This window comes from Aulonocara stuartgranti, assembly GCF_965226115.1.
Source record: "Aulonocara stuartgranti genome assembly, chromosome: 16".
Lineage (NCBI taxonomy): Eukaryota > Metazoa > Chordata > Actinopteri > Cichliformes > Cichlidae > Aulonocara > Aulonocara stuartgranti.
Genome location: NC_138952.1, coordinates 7,968,938 through 7,989,401, shown reverse-complemented (window position 1 = coordinate 7,989,401; position 20,464 = coordinate 7,968,938). Strand labels below are relative to the sequence as shown.

The window sequence follows — 20,464 nt, the reverse complement described above, 5'->3', positions numbered from 1 at the left end:
CCGTTTAAAAACTCATTTATTCAACATAGCTTTTCCATCTAGTTAGTGTCTCTATTTTATATTTGGTTCAATTTCTTATTTATGTACTTTATCTTTTAGCTATATCTGTTCTCAGTAACTTTGTTCTTATATTCCCTTTTATTGCTGTATAATTAGTGCTCTTAACCTGATGACATATGTGGTACTTTGTTTATAGTGTTTTATTTATTGTCTTAATTTTCCTGTTTTTATTGTAAAGCACTTTGGTGTGCCGCTGGTCTTTTAAACGTGCTATACAAATAAAGTTGTATTGTATTGTAAACACACACCTGTTCAACTTAGCTTTCGAAGCGAATAGTCTGACTTTAATTCGGCCTGCACTACACCATGTAATGTAATTTTAATTGTAACTGTCCTATTTGTTCCTTGTTCTGCCTGCATTGTGGTTTTGTGAAGCACTTTGATGTACACTAGTCTTTTAAATGTGCTATAGAAATAAATTTTGACTTGACTTGACTTGACTTATACAGAAAACTGGGCAACTTTGACAATTGGCTAAAAGCTAGACTCAAATGCAAAAGGAAAGTTTATACACAGACAGGGGAGTATTTAGCTGATAAGACTCAGGTGAGGTGGAAATAAGTATATGTTGATAATGGTGAATTTTCCATTTGCTGTGTCATGCTCACATATGAACATTAAGGGGGATGGACTTAATACTAACAGAGATAATCTTGCCTGGTCAAGATCTGTCAGTGTTTTATTATAAGGGAGTGCTTACCGGTAGTCACAAAGGCCATCAGGACATGAAGAATGATGGTAATATAGTATGATGATAGTAATTCAGTTGACTATATGAGCCCTATTAATCTTGTGTGGGTGAAACCCATTACAGTGATTAAAACTCACACCACTGTCAGAAAGGGCAGCCTGTGGATTTTGATAGATTAGCACACACCAAGACCTTAGCTTATAAAACCTCAAAGTGTTCAATATGACATAAATTAAAAAAACATAAATTCGGAAATAAATATTATCATGAAAAAAATGATTTGGAATAAATGCAAATCCCAAATGGAGACAGTGAAGGGAGTAGAATCTCCCATTCAGCCCATTTCTCCATCTGAAAGGTTTATGTTCCAGCAGACAGGAATACATTACAGCCCTGCTATAGCCTGCAGCCTCTGCAGTTTACACCACTCACCTCAATCTCACACAATCAAAAGAGCACTTCTTAGACATCGGCATTTCCTTCGATGTCTAAGGAGAGTTACATAAAGAGTTTGGAAATAAACTCACTGTGGCCCTACAATGCAACAACAGCATCATCAGAGGTTACCGAGCAGAAGGCCCACCACCAGCACGTAAAGACATCTATGAAGCTTAAAGATACCAGCGCTGTTTTAAGTGTTCTGTTTGTTAAATGAAAGAGTTCAGCATTCCCAAAGCAAGCCACATTTTGATCCAAAGTTACCATTGACATGTGAAAAAAGTAAATCCCAAATTGTTGATTTAGAGAAGCAAACATTTGATCATCTTGATAAAAAGAACCTGTGCTCAACATGGCACTCCATCAATCCTATAAGGGAAGTTTGCTGTGGAAAAAGTAACTACACCCCTGGCACAAAAAGCTAATTTTATTCTTTTAGGAATGATTTTTTTGGTGCTTTTTTAAAAATTCATTTTGCATAATTGTTTGGTGTGATGAAACCTTTGACAGCATTACTTCCACTTTAAAGATGCTTAGTTTTCGATTTGTAGTTTAATAAACAATTTTTAACAATTTTCTTTACATGTCTCAAAGGTTATCAGATATTTTAAACAAGGAAAACAATACCCGTGGATTTAATTTGCTTTTCCTGTGACTGAATGCCTTCCTGTGTCTCCAGTGATAAACTCTTACACCACCTTTATTTTTTTTTTATCATAAGAGCAGAATAAAAAGAGTATAAAAACATCCTTTCTACCACAGAACTTTGAATTTTGAAGTCACCCCATCTCCTTGTGGTCTCAATGAAGATTTTGATGTAGGATTTTTTTTGTAAGTGGTGTAATTTGGCTCGTTTAGACTATTTGGTGAATGTCTGGCAACCAACAGTCACTGAGAAAAAGTTATTATTTGCAGGCTTGTTACAAGTGGTGATTGTTAAAGCTCATACAGGCCTAGAGTGGCCTAGAGCGGCGGTCCCCAACCTTTTTTGCGCAACGGACCGGTTTATGCCCGACATTATTTTCACGGACCGGCCTTTAAGGTGTCGCGGATAAATACAACAAAATAAAACTAGTACCGGCACCGAAAAAAAGAAGATTTATTCATAACACACGTGAAAAGACCCAGGAAAACCGAGTTAACGATAAAAACGATAACAAAATAACGCTGAAAACCGATAAAAACCCTGAAAACCATACATTTCACACCTGAGCCTCAACTCTTGCGGCCAGGTACCAAACGACTCACGGACCGGTACCGGTCCGAGGCCCGGGGGCTGGGGACCGCTGGCCTAGAGTATTCCGTGACTATTTGGCGAGTCGCAGTTGGAGGTTGCTGGTATTTGCCATAGTTGTCTTTTTACTGCCATCTTTATTCAAAATCCAATAATTACCAAGAGAATTAGAGGTAAAAATTAACTAAAAAAAATTTAATTCAAATGCAAAATAACAGAATTTTACAGGTTAAAGTTTAAACTTGTAGATGGTCAAATGCTGTTTTCGAACAGTCTGCTTTGATTCCTCCCATTATCACTTGTATTTCCTATTGCCACTTTAGAATATGATTGCAATATTGGAGGAGCTGTTTAGACCCATTTATTTTTTTTCTCAGAGATGGTATTATGTAACTCACAGTTGGAGTTCTCATATGCCTGGGATCAGCATGAAACCCTCCCAGTGAAATTATCACTACAGAAGCTTAAGAGCACCGTTAGTAAATGTAATTTTCTCTTATAAATAGTAGAAGGTACAAGCCCGAGTTCATAAAGACTTTGATGTAGACTTTGATGCTTTGACGAGTAACACAAAGCTTAACATTCTGTTATACGTCTGCGCAGAAGCTCAAAATGCTGTGAAAACTGAAAATGCAGTCTTTGATCGTGCCAAAATCATGTCAAAACATGATTTCTTTGAAATAAGGTTTAAATTTAAAGAAAAGGGAAGTAGCTGTCACATGTCACAAACCTATAGATCGTAGCCTACAAGCCCCCATTAGGCTAAGTGGAGCCCCTGCTATACATCAATAGACAAATCACATACAGGGTGCTCTATTTAAGCAGCTTTGCAACCCCTTGTGATGTTTGACATACTCAATGTCACACCTGTTCTGTCATTGATATTCCTCTGTATCTGCTCTGTGCTCTACATTTCTGCATGAGTGTGGAGGTCCCACAACAAATTCATACAATATTAATTTCTGCACATGAAAGAACATTTGGAAAAACTTTGCCATACCAGAGGTCCCTGCTGCTTCACAGCTCTAGAATTGCCGCAATCACATTCAGCTCCCGTTCCTGTCTTAAATATGCAAATTCAATGACTAGTGCCAAATCTTTCCATTTAGTTCCTCACATTCCTTTTGCCTTTCCATTTTTTTTTAAACTTAACAAACTAAAAACCCCAAAAAACAAACATTCACACTGCAAACAGAGAAAAGTACAGTGGTATAAAAAGGCCATTCTGAGTTAAAAAAAAAACAACAACAAACAAACAAGAAAGGATATTTAGAGGAGGAAGCGCTCTGAGAAAAACAATTTAAAAAAAATCTACAAATTCTGAGATCAAAGCTGATAGTTTCATTAATAATAATATAGTAATATAGATAAAGTAGATAAATCAATAGAAGTGGGAGGTGGCTCTATCAGTTAGCTTTGACCACAAATTCTGGTCTCACATACACTACCCTTCAAAAGTTTTAGAAAACCCCAATTTTTCAAGTTTTTTATTGAAAATTATGCATTGTAATGTCACATTGTACTCTGAGATGAAAGCATAGTAGAAATAAGCAAATGGAGTTAAAAAAGAAATCATGGAATCAATTTAGAGACCAATTTATGGTGAAGGGTTGGAATAAATAAATGTGCACCTCTTCCTAACTGATTCAGAACCGCTGAGGCAATATTGAAATGTATTTTGCTGTATTTTGAGCAGCATTTTTTCTTCTTTTCTTTGCTAAATGAACTTCTGTATATTGTTTAAATGATCAAAATAAATAACCTAACAAACAAATAAACAAACAAAAAAAATTCATTCTAAGCTATGAACTCATTAAAGTGGCCACTTTTAACAGATATAACAGCCGAACACACCCGTGGCATTCTTTCTACAATAGAAATCAAATATTCTTCAGAAAGTTCTTCCCAATATCTGTTGCAGAAGTTCCCATAAATGTGTGGCACTTGTAGGTTTGCTTTCACTCTTCTGTCCAGTTCATCCCAAACCAGCTCAATGGGGTTTAAGTCTGGCCACTCCATGTTTTCAAGCTTACCATCTTGTCTTTTTTTCCTGAAGTACTTCTGTCATAGGCAGAAGGTTCTTTGTCTTATTCTGATGTCTTAGCAATGACCTTCCTTGCGGCAACTCATCTGTCAAACCTGCAGCTCAAAGTCACAGTTGAAACTCAGACTTGCTACTACGAACACTATTTAGCTACGCCGTTGTCCTGTGAACCACCTATCATGCAAGTTGTTAACTCTCAGAAACCTCTCAGTTTTGGTTTCAGGTCTGCCAGACCTACTGTCAGAGTTTGCCCCAGTTTCTGTGCGCCGTTTGATGGTGAAGGAACTGTACTCACTGACACACTGACTTTCTTTGCCATTTCTCTGTAGGAAAAACATACATTTTAAGTGTTATGGGAAACTCTGCCTCTCTTCCAGTCTTAATTGCCTTTTTCTTGGATTTTTGTAGCAACACACTAATTTCTGCAGTACAATACTGTTCCACTGATTCTCACATGGATATGGTACCACAATGTGTTCCAACACTGCTTTTATGCAGACAGAGGGGGTTGTAAGTAATCCAAAAAAGTTAGAACAGCTGTAGGAATTAGTAGGAGCAGCTTAGTAGTTGATCAACCTCCTTGTGTTCCCTGAAAAAAAGAGCTGTTACTCCCCACATGCACTATTAGACAATTACATGGAGAAACCTTATGAACACAAGCTTTCTCACGCACACAGGTGTACACACAAGTGTTCACACAGGTGAGCGCGCAGGTACTCACAGACACACTCTATCTTGGGCAGCTGCTGCCTCTTGAAATATCTTGTATTTTTAATACTGTGTGCTGTTCAGTAACAGTGTCATTGCTATTTATGCATATGCTGCTTGTTGCTGTGGTTTCTCCTGGATAAATGGTGTGTTTACAGTTGCACCCAACCATATTTGGGCAATGATGCAATTTCTGTAGCTTGTCTCTTTTTTTTTACCATCACAGTGGAGTTCAATTAAGATATCACTGAAGTGCACACTTTCAGCTTTAAATTAAAGAGTTTAATAAAAGCATTTAAGCAACTATTTACAGGATTTTTTTAAGAAGAGCTGCCCATTTTCAGTGGGTCAAAAGAATTTCTGGACATGCAACTTCACAGCCAGCTAAGGCCTGTACGCTCGTGATGTCATTACCGATTACGTAGATAAAACATCTGGAGTATGAGGTCCAAAAAGATCCTGTTGTTTTGATTTAAACCCTACTGTGTTGGCGTACAGACTAAAAATTGCACAAATTGTGTCACTGTTCGAATACATATGGACCTAACTATAAATAGGACTTAACATTACTAACCTGCAATGTCCAGTTAGTGCTGTAAGTTGCTTGGTCTTTGGTTTAAGGTAATCTCTTCATGTTAGCTAGTGTCACTAGTGTCATTTCACATTTCAACACCACCTAGCTAGTTTGTTAGCTAAGTAGATTATGTGAAGCCTTATGTTGCTATATAAACAAAAAGCAGATTTCATGATATAATGTTTAGCTACAGCCATAACTGGAGCAGACTGGCTAATGCTTAACTGATTATTCTAACTTAAATCTACAAATGCTGACATATGCAGGTTATGCAGTAGCTACATGTCAGGATTTATACCTGTGTGCACTGTATTGATGATGAAGTCTAGTTACATTTCTGGGGACATGTATGTCAGGTCACATCACAGGGTTTTAGAAGGGCTATGATGTATCTATGGCATATATTTAATACAGAAGGGTAAGTCTGTTAGATTCTGGCAGCAGATATAAAAGCTACCATAATAGATAGCTCCACATGTTTGATTTGGCAGTTTCACACAAAATATCCCAAAGGGGGTTTTTGTCTCTGGCTGGAATTGAACCAGCAACATTTTGCTTGCCAAGGAAATACATAAATCACTATACTATAGAGCCACACAGAAGCTGGTAGGATCTTCTGTGTAAAGATAAAAATATCTGACTAAGAAGAAAAGAAAACCACTGACAGTGTGACATTAACATTACTCTTAGCAAGCTCTGATGTAACAATCAGCTGACTTTTAAAATTTGCTTATTCAGCAAATCATTATATTTCCCTTCATTGGCCTCCATATTAGCTCTTTTCATCTGGCTGCTGTTATCTTGTTATCTTTCTTTCAATTTTGTTTGTTTAAGTTTAATCTGTTTGGCTGCGGGTCATTAATGTAATGTAATGGATGTTGTTTGTTTTTTGTTTGCCACCTAATATTTTCCTCACCATCTGTAATCTGTTTCTTCTGAGCAAACAGGTAGATGAAAGAGCTGAAACTACATTCTCATTTCATGGTCTTGTTTCCCCTGTATGACAGGTAGGCTGCCAGCTTCATCATAAATTTAGCATAAAACATGTGTCGCGGTATCAGCGCCTAATGGTCCCTTTTTGTCAAGCTCCCGTCCGCAGGGTAACAACTCAGCGGCCATGAAGATTTGGACAGGTAATTCACTTTCCCAGCCACACTTTTCATGCAGGCAACTCAGCTGAATGCAACAGAAGGTAGAAATGGCTTAAAAATCTCATTTGGACTCCATTGCATGGGCAAGGCAGGCAAACCCCAGAAACGGTGACCCATGAAATCAGGGTGAGGACAACTGCCTCCACTAGGCCCCATCCTCATTATAACGTCTTGAAAAACTGGAAGGAAAAGGTCAGAGAGGGTACGAGAATGAGGAGATGTGAAATGCAACGCTACAAATGTATCTCAGGACATATATATGTGCCAAAATATGTAATGGACAGTGTATGCCGTGCAACAAACATCCCAGGGATGCTGCGATTATGCAGGATACTGTACGCCTTGACCTTAAGCACAGTCTTGACATGGTTTGGGGGTATCGTGACTGCCTGTAATCAGAGTGTAGAGTTAGATGAAAGGGTTTGCTTTTCATTTAGTCTCTGCATGTTCAAAAAAAGTCAGGTAATCAGACATTGTTAAGCCAGCTTAAAAAATGCAAATTGCCAGCTTTTGGTTTCACAACAAAGAATAAAGAGGGACAAGTCTTTGTGTCCCACTGAGCTGTGATGGACTCGGCGAGATGAGGAAGCTATTTCCCCTTCAAAGCAAATTGAACAGAATTGATTCCGTCCCATCCTCTGCGAGAGAGCGGCTTCAAAGAGAATGTTTCTCCAAGGCCTCGTAACTCATGTCATCTTACTGAAGCAAAACCAAATCCCCTACGTTGTATGTGTGATCCGGTCCCCAATGAACGAGCAGTTAATTAATTCCTCTAAAAGACAATTAGTCTCTTCAATCAAATCCTTTGGGCATGTTTGAATTTTGGTGAGTCCAGTTTTCCTCCAAAGCAAATGATTAATCACACGGATTGCCCACCGCGCTCATAAATAGAGCTTTCACACATCTACACACACACCAGAGTAGGTTAACCTTTCTTATTAGTGATCGCAGGATTTTGGTCATGCGTGATGATTCACACCACAGCATTTTGGGTGTTTTTTTATGACTCTTTGCACAAATGACTCATTAAACTTTAATGCTGATCACAATGCATATGCATGACTTTAAGTATTATATTTACATATCAAATGGGTCATATCTGCAGTGCAAATGTGCTCATGTTGTGATCCTCGCAAAGATCAGCTCAAAGTTCAAGATGTTTGTTAGAGAGAAGAATAAACACTCAGGCTTGGGTAATTCAGCATTCAAGGTTTCTGTGTTTTCACAGCTATATAGCCATGCTCTAGGCTACAGGTTTTTCATATCCATGGAAACACAAAAACCAAGCTGGATATTTCCCCCAAAGGGGCTAGGAAGGCTGAGGCTAGGAAATAAAAAGCCAGGAAACAATGAGACAAAAAGGAGTTCCATGAGGACAAACAGAAGGATCAGTATTCAGGTCAGAAGTTCAGAAATATAAATACTTTTTGCATCATTTTGCAGAAATAGAAATCGTTTTTCTTTATTTTTGTGTTGAAACCGAGAAACATTCTGCAAATTGCTATAATATCTTTCACACTAGCTAAAGTTCAATGAAATGTCCCCAGCCGTAAATGCATTTTTTTCCTTGAACATTGTATGTGTGTGTGTGTGTGTTTATTTTTCATTCATGAAACCTTTTTTCTAACCAACAGTGCTCCAAAGAAGCTTAGTAAATCGCTAGTTACATGTGTATAGCTTTCAAATATTTGGTAGCTAAAGGGATGAAAAGCTCCACATATGTAGGTTGTGTCCATTAGCACCAGCTTTTGCATGTTTCTCTTTTATGTAATGCAAAGCTCCCGGTAATCACTTTAATGCTCAGCACAGTCAGTGCGAAGAGAAGGCATTCACCCATTCACTGAGTTGGGTGAATCCAGTTTCGCCTGCAGGTACCAGGAATCTATTAGCCCCATCCACCCCTCTCTGTGCATTGAGCACTGTAAACTCAATGGGGCTTTGTGATAACGGAACAAAACCTGGAAGTCAATGAAAGAACTACTCCATGCATGCATGCTGTAAGGCATATCACCTGTAGCGCTACCCTTATAGCCACCCTAAGGAGGAAATATTAGTTACTGAAGAGTGATTTCAGTCCGATATGTTTCGTTTTTTTGCACCAGCAATGGTGAGGATATCTTTATATTTTCTATTATCCAAGCATAAAGATGCTAATTTAGTGGCATGATTAATTTCAACACCCAGAAATAGTGATATAGTTCAAACAAGTCCAATCAACATAAACGTGTAATGTGATTTTTTGGCGCTTGGAAGATAGTTCAAGCTCTGAATGGTCAGTAAGACTTATTTAGCAAGTGGTAAAAAAAAGGCCTAAGTGGTTAACTGGCGACCTGGTGAATGTTAAGAAGTTATTAGGTTAATGGAAAACAATATCCTTGACATCATCGTCCATCAACAAAACCCCATTTTGCACTATCATATGTATGTTCAGTTTGGTGTAGCTGTGGGAGCCTGAAGGAAGCAGCACACATTGGCCTGCCAGTTGTGAATACGCTGGAATACAAGCTGTGGTTGTTGCACATCACACAGACTTTGCACTTGGAGGTGGCAGGTTAAAGACTGGCTAATGTTCAATCAAACTGCCTCTGACATCTGTGTCCTCACATTAACCCCCCATCAGGTGTTGTCTGGAAAGGTTCAGGGCTTCGCTGCATGTGTGAAAAAATTACCCGCAGATACATGCGTAACTACAAGATAAACGCACACTGTAGCATCCCCGGTTGAAAAGATGGTCTCTCAAACTGATGGTTCACAATCCTTTTATTAAACAGCCGTGTATGTGAACACACCGTAAGAGCTACAACATACAGAATAAAAGACTATTAGTAAATCAAACAGTGTGTTACCTTTAACCTTTTGACTTATTCATTAATCACAAATTAATTCTCCTTACCTTACATAACAAATAACACTAAAACTTGTAAATTATTGCATATAACAGGGAAATCGTTGCATCGCTGCCTAAACATGACGAGGTACATTAGCGCCCTCTAGTGGGTGAAAACTTAGCCTTTATGCTTAGTAGCGGTCAGCAGCTATATGCTCCGTAAAACAACAAAATACATATCTACAGGACAAACTTTGTTACAAACCTTGTTCCCTCATCAACCAGGTGCTAAGAAACTGCTTTCGACTCAGTGTTGCACCTTAATAGCCGTTCTTTTTCCCATTCCCGTCCATTAACCATAGAGCACACCTTCTCTCTGTGCATTAAAACTCGCGCTTCTGCCATATGGTTTACGCCACTTGATTTACGGCACCTTGTCGCTCTGTGACTTTCAAAATAAAAGCATTCACTCCAACAATATAAAAGCCACTCATAAGTTTACAAAACACTTTACCAAATATTAATGAGGTCATTTACACACACCCCTGCATGTGACCCTACACATCAACACACACCCTCATCACCTATTCAGGCATGACAGATTAAAAGCAACCTGAAGCTGTTAGCATAATGAAAGTGTGCATCCCACCCTTGCATGAAACCAACCCCACACATTTATCCTGAACTCACGGTGCAGCCCATTAATTCATCTGCCAATACACATCTGTACTAATTACCAGAGTCTGAACATGTACATTCACCCACCATTAGTAATTTACACCTGGCTGCATGGGGCAAATTATCTTTGTTGCAAATGATCACCTGCCTCAAGTATTCCCACTAAGCCTCCAGTTTGTATCAAAACTTTAAAGGCTTCCTTAAGTATGATGTTATTCCTGGCATTAATACACTGCTGCAGTTTGTCTTCTGATTGAAATGCAGCCTCGCTTGTAAGGCGAAGACCCAGTCGAGATGCAACAGGCAGGTCTGGTATACAACATTCCTCTAATGAACCCTCTAGATAACAGTGCATGATGGGAAGCAGATGTGCTACAATTGTTCATTTAACCCCCTAGTCCTTTGATTCAGAAGGTCTCTCAATATCTCAACATGCTCAGCCATAGCTATCTGCAAACCAGGACCCAGGGAGACATGGGGAGGACAGAATGAGACAAAGAGAAAAATAGAAAGGAAAAAAAGGATGAAAGACATGCTTTTTTCCCCCCTAAGACAAAGAAGCAAAGCTGAAACGCCACAACACCAGAGAGCTGCCTACATGTTATTTATCAGCTTCTGAAGGCCACCGCAGACACATTTACTCACTGTGTCATGAAGAAACATTTTTCCCCTGCCAGCAGAATCACCTCATATCAGAGCCTTTCCCTGTAACTGAGAGTTTTCCTCTGTAGTGTAATAAGATTGTGTCCCTATATCCCTACCAACCATGATTAAGGTATTTTTCAATGTTAAATTCCATTATTGATGCACAAACTGTCAAGAATAGTGAATTAGGTGCAGTGAAATTGGGTGGATTCTGACTACTGTTCCTAAGGTGTGCCATTGTAATAGCTTGTATGAAAAAGTACTAAGACATCCTATTTCTCATTTCACAAGTGTAAAAATGACATTACACTTCTCAGATATCAAGGAAAATGCTTTGGGGGAACAATTAATGCTGGGCATGGGAGTTCTAGCCAAGAGTACAGCAATTAAGGTTTAGCTTTCACTTTTCATCTCTATTTGTCACATTTGCAAATAAACAAAGTGGACTCAAGTGTGAACAAATGGAGATGGACTGGCACAGAGATAAAACTGTAACATAACAAAAGGCATTGTTCGGGAAAGCAGGGGAGTCCAAGACAGAAAAGCAAAGAAATCCAAGAAGAGAGCCAAAAGGAGAAAGTAACAAAGGAGACCGAGGAAAGCAAGGGACTAGAGCCCTGGTGAATGTCACAAAGGCTGAGGATGCCATATCATAGCTGTATACAAAAGATGGACATGGCAACAATTAGGTCATGCTTTGGTTTTTGGGCTGTGCATTTTTTAAATGGTAAATGGCCTGTATTTGTATAACGCTTTACTAGTCCCTAAGGACCCCAAAGCACTTTACGCATTCAGTTATCCACCCATTCACACACACATTCACACACTGGTGATGTCAAGCTACATTGTAGCCACAGGCACCCTGGGGCGCACTGACAGAGGCGAGGCTGCCGGACACTGGCGCCACCGGGCCCTCTGACCACCACCAGTAGGCAATGGGTGAAGTGTTTTGCCCAAGGACACAACGACCGAGATTGTCGTAGCCGGGGCTCAAACCGGCAACCTTCCGATTACAAGACGAACTGCCAACTCTTGAGCCACAATCGCCCCATTTTTAAAACCAAAATAACTAACAGAGAATGAGGCAAATGGTTGTTGGGTGGTAACTTATTAGCTAATGCTAAAAACTTGGTTAGCAATCTGTGTTCATGTGAGTCTGTGCATTGTGTATGACAAACAGCCATGTCTCCAGTTCATCTTAACACCCCTAACCATTTATTGAGGAGGATTAGTTGTGAAAGTAAGCCATGAAGAAGGAAACTTTCCATAGAAGCTGTGTCTAAATATGTATATTACTTCACCTAGTTTAGTTCTGGGAGGAGACACAAACCCATCCTAGGGAGGGCACAGCTAGTATATTCCTAATGTTGGTCCCAAGCCCGGATAAATAAGAGTGTTATGAAGAAAGGAATCTGGCGTAAAATCTATGCCAAAACAAATGTGCAAATCTGTCTGCTGTAGCGACCCTTGGGAACAGGAATCAGCTCCAAGTATCTTCTGCTTTAAAGTTGGAGATTTTAGCATGGGAGTCTACAAAGATTCACTCAGTTTTGGAGGCAGCCTCAAGAGGCCAGTTGTGGAATTACGCTTCTATATTTGCTTCATTTTTCAGCCCTGGAGGTTGCAGCCGGGATAAAAAACACTAAAATTAAATACACTAGTACAACACAGGGATAATATGGCACAGGTGAACTCAATCAAAACAGTTACAGAGCTTCTAATGTAACAGAGAACTTCCTTTCTCTACAGTCTCAGTCGTATATTCTAAAAATGAAGCTGTGGGCTAAACATTTTTCCTCTGGAAATGTTCATATTTCAATATGAGAGCATCTTTTTGGTTTCATGTGGAATTGTAAATATTTTTTTTTTATATCTCTGTCTATCTCATCAGAATACACACCTATCCATCTGTCTGAATTTCAGCCAATATTCCACAATGTGAAACAGAAAAACTGTAAAATAAAACAGGAAGCAGAATGAAGAAAGGTGAAGAATAACTCACACATATGCTCTATATGTGTGAGGTATTCTATATGTTGGGCAGAAAATAAGAAACAGCATTCAATAACATAAAGAAGGAGAAAACTGAGGATTGCAGCAGAAACCACAGGCAATTATAACGACAGACTCTGACAGTGAAAGCAAATAACTTTACAAGGGAAAAATAGGACAGCCCCCCCCCCCCCCCCCCACACACACACACACAAAAGTACATTAACAGTGTAATACACCATGACAGTAAATTCATCATTATCAATCTCCATCATGTGCAGTGTAATTATTTTAAAGTGAGACTTGTGGTCAGCATTGTGTCTGACAAGTTTCTCTATCATATTCGCCATTAAATCAAACCACAAACATGAAACGAGCACACCGATGATGATATCCATTTGCGTCCATTATCTTGTAGCGCAAAATGAAGACCAGCTAAATTACAAAGGCAAGGAAAATTTTACCCGAGGCATGTAATTACTGCCTGTAACTCTCCAGCCTTGTTGTAGAATCACTACCATTTCATAAATGCACTATATATGCTCTGCACAGGACTGCTCTTTATCTGCATTTAATTATGCACCAGAGAATAATATAATTAGAGCCATAAGCACTTAAGATTGTTGATGAATGTGAATTGAATAATTGAATAATCTTAATGATGGCTCCAAATTTTATTTGTCAGTAGGTAAGACATTTCTATAAGTGTAGTCCATGTTAAGTTTTAAACTACCAAAAAAATAACTAAAGATGGCAAATGTCAATATTATTAGGGAAAGGTTACATGAAGTCCCAGAGATACAGTATTATTGTCACATAATACATATCAGATACATCTTGATTTTACATTTGAGGATGCAGAATTCATTGCAAAAGGGTTCAGGATCTCATAATGTACAGGAAAGCACATGGTGGTGGGATTGCACTTTATATTTAAGAGCCAATTGAGATCAGAGGTGATTTGACACCAGATGAGATTGAAATGGTTGCAAGTGCATTTACCTACTTGAGACCAACATCAGTGTGTTGTTGTTATAGAACAACAAGTGCAAATATTTTTTTCTGGATATAATTTGTGAAAAATTAGATCAGGTCATGTGTGTGATCTTAATAATAAACTCTAATTTATGGGTGACCTGAATATCTAATGAAATTTACAGAGCTGTCAAATGAAAAATAGGCTCCTATATAGCAAATATTTGTGGATTATCTCAAGTAAATAATGTTCCAACAAGAACATGGCAGAAAAGTGATGGCACAGAAATCTCTAGTTGTATTAATTGACACATCTTAACCAATTACAATGTTGCAGTATCATGGGCCAAAGAAATATCTATACTGTTAGGGTGTAGTGCTAATAATTGAATGGAGCAGCATTTGTTGTCCTTTGTTGTGGGTATAGAACAAACTGCAATGATGCATAAATGTCTTGACTGTTTAGCTGTAAAACAAACAGTTTACTCTTGTGTTTATTGTTGCAAAAAGCCAGTTATTTTGTACAAAAATGTCTACTTTAGTGCAAACAGACATGATTGTTCGACCAGACACGGTACATGGGTACAATTTTTTTTTTTTCACCCACAAAACAAATCAATTGAACTAAATTGTGTCAGACTATGAAGGAACGGCATTCACAACCAAAACAGATAACACAAGAAACGAGTAAAATAAAACAAAAAAAAAAATCAACTTCAAAACAAAATCTATTTGCCCTGACTCTTAATCACAGATAAAAAAAAAAAAATACTGAGACGTTTGGATCGTTGTATGTATGTGTGTTGTAATAATGTATGTTATTTTCAAATGATGTTTTATTTCTCTGTGTAGGCTTTTAAAGTGCACTGTCAAAGCGTAAAGGTTTGAGGCCACAGAAAGAACAGCTGCTACATTGCTAAACTAAACTCATATGGCAATCATGACATAAGAGCTACAGAAGAAAAAAATTATGTACAATGAATAGTTAACTTATTTAAAAATGTGTGGACAGCATATACTACAGTGATTTACACATCACACTGAGACAATCTAATTCCATTTAGTTTATTAATTTTTGTGGATATTATGCTTACATGGTGCACCTGACCACGTTTATGCTTAATCAGATTACTGCTAATTAATTGATGTATAGCAAACATGGGCATATGTTGCATTCTGATGCTGGCTGGTTTATTTGACTCTGGGGCAAAATATAATAAAGCTGCTATGTTTAGCCTGCTGTGCCCACTTAATGGCAAATTAAAGGCGTCCAGGGTGCATTTGTAAAGAATCAACTGTAGCTGTAGAGTGAAACTGAGCTTAAGATAAAATAACATAATTTTTTGATGCTCAGTTGCAGTTTACAGGAGACATTTAATCCTATGTATGATATTTGATTTTTGTGAGTTTTTGAGACCTTTACATCATCAGTGTCAAATTGCACAATAAACCTACCTTTAAGCAACAAATTGAACAATTAATATAAATTCCCTGATGTAACAAAACTGATAAAAACAAAATAAAATGACTTTTTTAAAAGTTTAACAAACACCCAGTTTCAAAAAATTATTTTGCATTGTTTCACAGGGTTAAGATAATGTGTTTCAGCAAGAATTCTGCTCCTTCTCAGAACCTTTTTGCATACTTTTGCGTATCTTTGTTGTAGGATGATTTCAGAGGTACTATAAAAGAGAAAACATATCAGACCTCTTCCTCCTTTTCCTTCTATGTCTTATGGTTATTGACTGTCTACATGACACCAGAGAAGATGCTGTGCAGCTGCTCACTGAGATCATGCTGAATACTGTCTTTGTGAAAATGTGTGCTGAAAAATAGTAGCCTTATAGCCCAAAAGATGAAGGAGCTGTATGGACTAATATTAATTTTTGGGAGTAACACATAATATATAAAATATTGCCAGTCAGACACACTGTCAAACAGTTACATGGTGGCATTTTAAGTGCATTTGCACAGTGCATGTATATGGGTATTACTTGCCTGCTTTGTGGTGTTTTTAGCCACATTGTTGATTTTTAAAAAAAAGTCAGTTTGGCAAACCTCCAACAGAAGTAAATTATTCTGTAATAATGATGTTGTGATACATCCGAGGTTTTCACCTTCGCCACCCCTTTCAGATTTTTCTGCAGCCGCCCCTGGTCACCAGCCACCACCGGTCATTTGTGCACATACCTACCTACATACCGCGCTGCGCGAGGCACATACAGTGCCTTCAAATGCGGTTGCGCGCTTCCACCGCACGGCAAACAAAGAGCGAAAACAGTGAGCATCCCTGGCTGTAGAGTTGCACCTGCAGGAGGGCTTGCTTTGATTCTTTTCTCGGCTGTTTTGTCTCACTTGGATAGGAGGACAGTTTGTGTCTGTGTCCCAAGATGAACCAAACCGCCACCGTATCGCATCAAGTGAAATGCCAGTCTACAAAGGCCATCAAGGTGAGTTGTATGGATTATTCTTATTCGCCGCGGTGAACTTATTGGTGATTTATCGAACTGTTTGTCGGCAGGAGCTCCGTGACAGCTCCAAACTTCAGTGCGGGTTTGGCGAGCGGGGATGCGCATTGACGCACAGCACTTTGGAGATGGTTAGGGGATATACGCGTGAGCATCCCCGTTACAGCAACATCGAGTTATTAAATAATGTTCCTTTATGAGACATTCAGATATAAAAGAAAGAAAGATAACAGGACTCCAGTGGCTAGGTTTGAACGAGAGACGTCCAGTTTGAATGCCTTGGATGAAGAGTCACACATTGGCGCAGTGGCGAGATTTCATTCATATCACGTGGTGCTTCTTGTTCTTATTTTGTCTGTATGTGCTGACAGTAAATTAGAGGATATCCCTTCGGACTTTAAGGTGGTTGGTGAGGAAAAAATGTGAACATTTGTGCCTTTGAAGGTGCTTAACTTTACCTGTGCACGGTCCCAGGAGATCATCCCGAATCCCGACCTGTTGTCGGGACAAACAAATTGATTTTAAACCTTCTGGAAGGGGGGGAGTAAGAAGTGCCAGCTCGTAAACGTGAAATCAAGACAGAAAGAAAGAAAGAGAGAGAGAGAAAGAGCGAGAGAAGGGATAGCGGCGTTTTCTTTTCCAGTCACGATCGAGAAACGTCTTCGCTCGGTGGCATCCGCATTGTCTTCGTATAGCGCACCTAAATCTGGGTTGAAGGAGTGTGAAATGTGTGTGTGTCGGTGTGTGTGAGGGGTTGCTTCTCATGCAGCACGCATGTGTGCGCGCGCACGCGCCTGAGTTTGTGTGTGACTCAACAGCTCGGTATCGATTTTGCCGCGGGTTCTGCATCACTTTTCAACCTCCAAGTCCCACCAGAGAAATTTAGCTTGGGGCAAATTTATCGATCCTCCTTCCTACTGTCCCAAAGGCGAGCAATTTAGGAATACAAGGCCGAGTGTTTGGAATTACCCAACTTCAACTTTTGAATTAAACATTTTGTGGAAAAAAAAATTATTTTAATTGAATTCTTGAGGTATTTCACCAGTCTCAGGCAGCCATCATATACTGTATGCACCTGGTGCCGTTTCCTTCTCCGGGACTGTTGAGCTGAAGCCAACTCTTCGTGTGTCATGTGGCTTTGTGCTGCTGATGGAGCTCAGTGCAGGATGCTCATAAAAGCCACTGTGCTGTGTTCAAAATGAGGCTGCTGTCACGTTTTTTTCTACCTTTTGGAGGAAGGGCATAATGGGATGCACCCAGCTGAGTTCAGGACTGCTCAAAATTCAAATACAGTACTCTAGTTCTTTTAATTTGAAATGTTATCTTCGACAAGACTTTTAATTATGTGGTTGGTTGGTGAAAAAGCAGTTTTTCAAATTGCTTCTTCACATACTGGCAACCTGAGTTTAAACATGGTTTAAAGGTACTTACTGTAAATTCAAATTTTTTGTAAATTAATTGATCAATGCTAATCAACGCTCAGATACAAAAATACTTCAGTCTTTATTGTTTTGAAGAGGTATCAACAGAAGTTGAACTACTGTAGGCCTGGGCTGTAGTTACATGTAACACCAGTTACTAGAAAATTCTTCTTTTAGCTTTATTCCCATTCTCTCAAGAAGCTTTGCCTTTTCCCAGGTAAATGCTGTCAAAATATAACTGTTAATTTTCCTTGATAAATAAAGGTTAGAATGACTCAGTACACCATCTAGTGGTCTATACTACTATTGTGAGAAAGTACAGCCAGGCTCTAGGTCAACTTCAGTTGGTGTCTCTTAAACACAACACACAGATATTTTTTTTAAAATAAAGTCAAAACAGTCTTCTATTTACCTTCTGTTATTGGTGTTTAGTTTTTAAAGAATTTTAAAACATGAATTTACAATAAGTACCAATAAAGGAAACTGGTTCACTTGAGTCCTGTTTGTCTGCAGATTTGCTTATGCTTTCTGTCAGTTATTACGCTCAGATTCAGTGCAGAGATCTTGGAAGATTGTGAAGTTTTCTCCATGCTATGAGTCAAATGAGGGAAACCTGGTGCATATAACTGAAAATGTCACTACTTTACCAAAGCTCAGCGATGAACCCAGTGAAGCAGTGTATCTGATATGAGAAGCGTGGTTAGAAAGGCCAGTTCATGCTGCGGGCTGCAGACCGGCACATGGTCACTGGACTTGGTCTTATACCACAACAGGAGGTGTGTGTGTGTGTGTTCATGTTCCACATGTGCACGCTAGAAAGCATAACACCCAATAGCCAGTTTTCTTTGCTGAACTACATTAAAAAAATATAAGAAGCTGCAAGTGAAAGAAATATGTTGGTCTGTGAATACAAACGCTGCTGGATAATTGTCTACAATCCAAATAACGAGTTTGCAAGAAATAATGCACAATACACTGACCGGCATGAGATGGCAAACAAAAAGGGATCAAAAGTGAATTTTCCAAACACCACAGTGGCACAGATAGATGGGTCGAGGTGGTAGCACTTTGATATACCTTTGACACGCCAAAACCAAAGAAGCACAGGTGTTTTAATGATCACAGTGGGATGCTGTACTATTGTGCTTGCTGATTCAGTCTCCACCCAGATCCTGGAGTGCTGGGACTTCACTAAACCGAGCCTTCATCTGTGTGATTAATTAGATTTGCACTTTTCCTGCTATGTCCAATCGCACAGTCTAATCACCACACATCCACTGCAGTCTGACATGACTCAGAATTACATAACATAGTCTAACTGAAATTGAGATCACCCCTATCTGGCACACTGGGCACAAGTGGAGTACAGCACATACACCAGTTTATTTTTCTCAGCATATGCACTGTTGCTGTCAGGTCATGCTGGGTTGGACACAAGAGGCTGGACACAATTCCTAACAACACAGTAATGCTAGTTGGCGTGGATGTACGAGGCATTTTCAGGATTTCTTGGAGTGGCGCAGACCAAAATAAAAGTAGAGGGCCCTCAAGAAAATCAGAATATTTGATTACAAGTAAGTATATTGGAGAAGCAGGGTATATTATCGATTTAGTCTTCTGAAAGTGGTGACACTGCTGCAAACGGTAAACACAATTCTGGGCTTTTTAGACCTTGTACAAAACACTTGTGGGGTTGTTTTCTGGGGTTGGATTTAAACATTTTTAGCTTAGTTTTAACTGACAATACAACATTTCACATTAAGAGGTTTGATACTAGAGTGTCATAACATACCTCCACTTATATCATGCATTTTATTCACTCATGCAGCCAGTCAGACTGGAGCCACCCATCTTTTCCATTTGACTTGAAGTATCTACAAGCTGTCACTAGGATGGGGAGGGTCATTTAGGAGTCACTCACTGATTTAAACCAATCAGGATTGATGAATGTAATCAGAACGTCATCTGGTGTTTGCAGCCAGTGCAAAGTAAACAGAGTGGGCAGGCGTTCAGCTCACTTTAATTTGTTCATATTGAAATACAGTCTGAAAAGAAGAAAAGGAAAGATTGAATGTTTAATTTATGCTACCATGAGTGTGTCCATTTTTGGAAGTATTTGCCTACAGAGAGTCTACGGACAGGGGTTTTCAACCACTGGAAACATGCTTACATGCAGTCCTCCAAACTACATGGTACTCAATGTGGGTGATGTTTTGCATCAGTTGAATGCTAATTGGTTGACAAGTAGGCTGGAACCGGGAAGGGGGAAACAGTGGAGTTCACCAGGAATGGGAGAAGAGAAAAAAATCCCCAAACACCCCAGATAAAAAAAAAACAAAAAAATGGAGCATGAGAAGAACACACAGGATTTTTTTTTAATTCGATAAAGATTATGACCTGCTTCACACCATCAGAGGTTTTGTTGTGTCACTTGTGGTCTGTCACTCAGCAATAATTGGCAGCCATATGCATCTTTACATTGTATATATACACTTTATGGATGCAGCTTGCTAACTAAGCTTGCTACAGTCTGTAGATAACCCATCACTCCATCTTAT

At 39.0% G+C, this 20,464-nt stretch overlaps 1 protein-coding gene across 2 annotated transcripts in view; it reads left to right on the top strand.

The window, feature by feature from the left end:
• Window positions 1–6,835: 6,835 nt before the first annotated feature.
• dpp10 (dipeptidyl peptidase like 10) overlaps window positions 6,836–20,464 on the top strand; it is a 269,569-nt gene continuing 255,940 nt past the window's right edge. Inside the window, exon 1 of one of the 2 annotated variants that reach the window (XM_082509273.1) lies at window positions 6,836–6,882. Coding sequence is in view for 1 of the 2 variants with exons in the window: in XM_082509271.1 (XP_082365397.1) it covers window positions 16,408–16,467 (60 nt within the window). In the remaining variant the exon portion in view is untranslated. Of the gene's footprint in view, window positions 6,883–16,217; window positions 16,468–20,464 lie in introns of those variants that run through there. The other variant, XM_082509271.1, reaches the window with a different exon arrangement.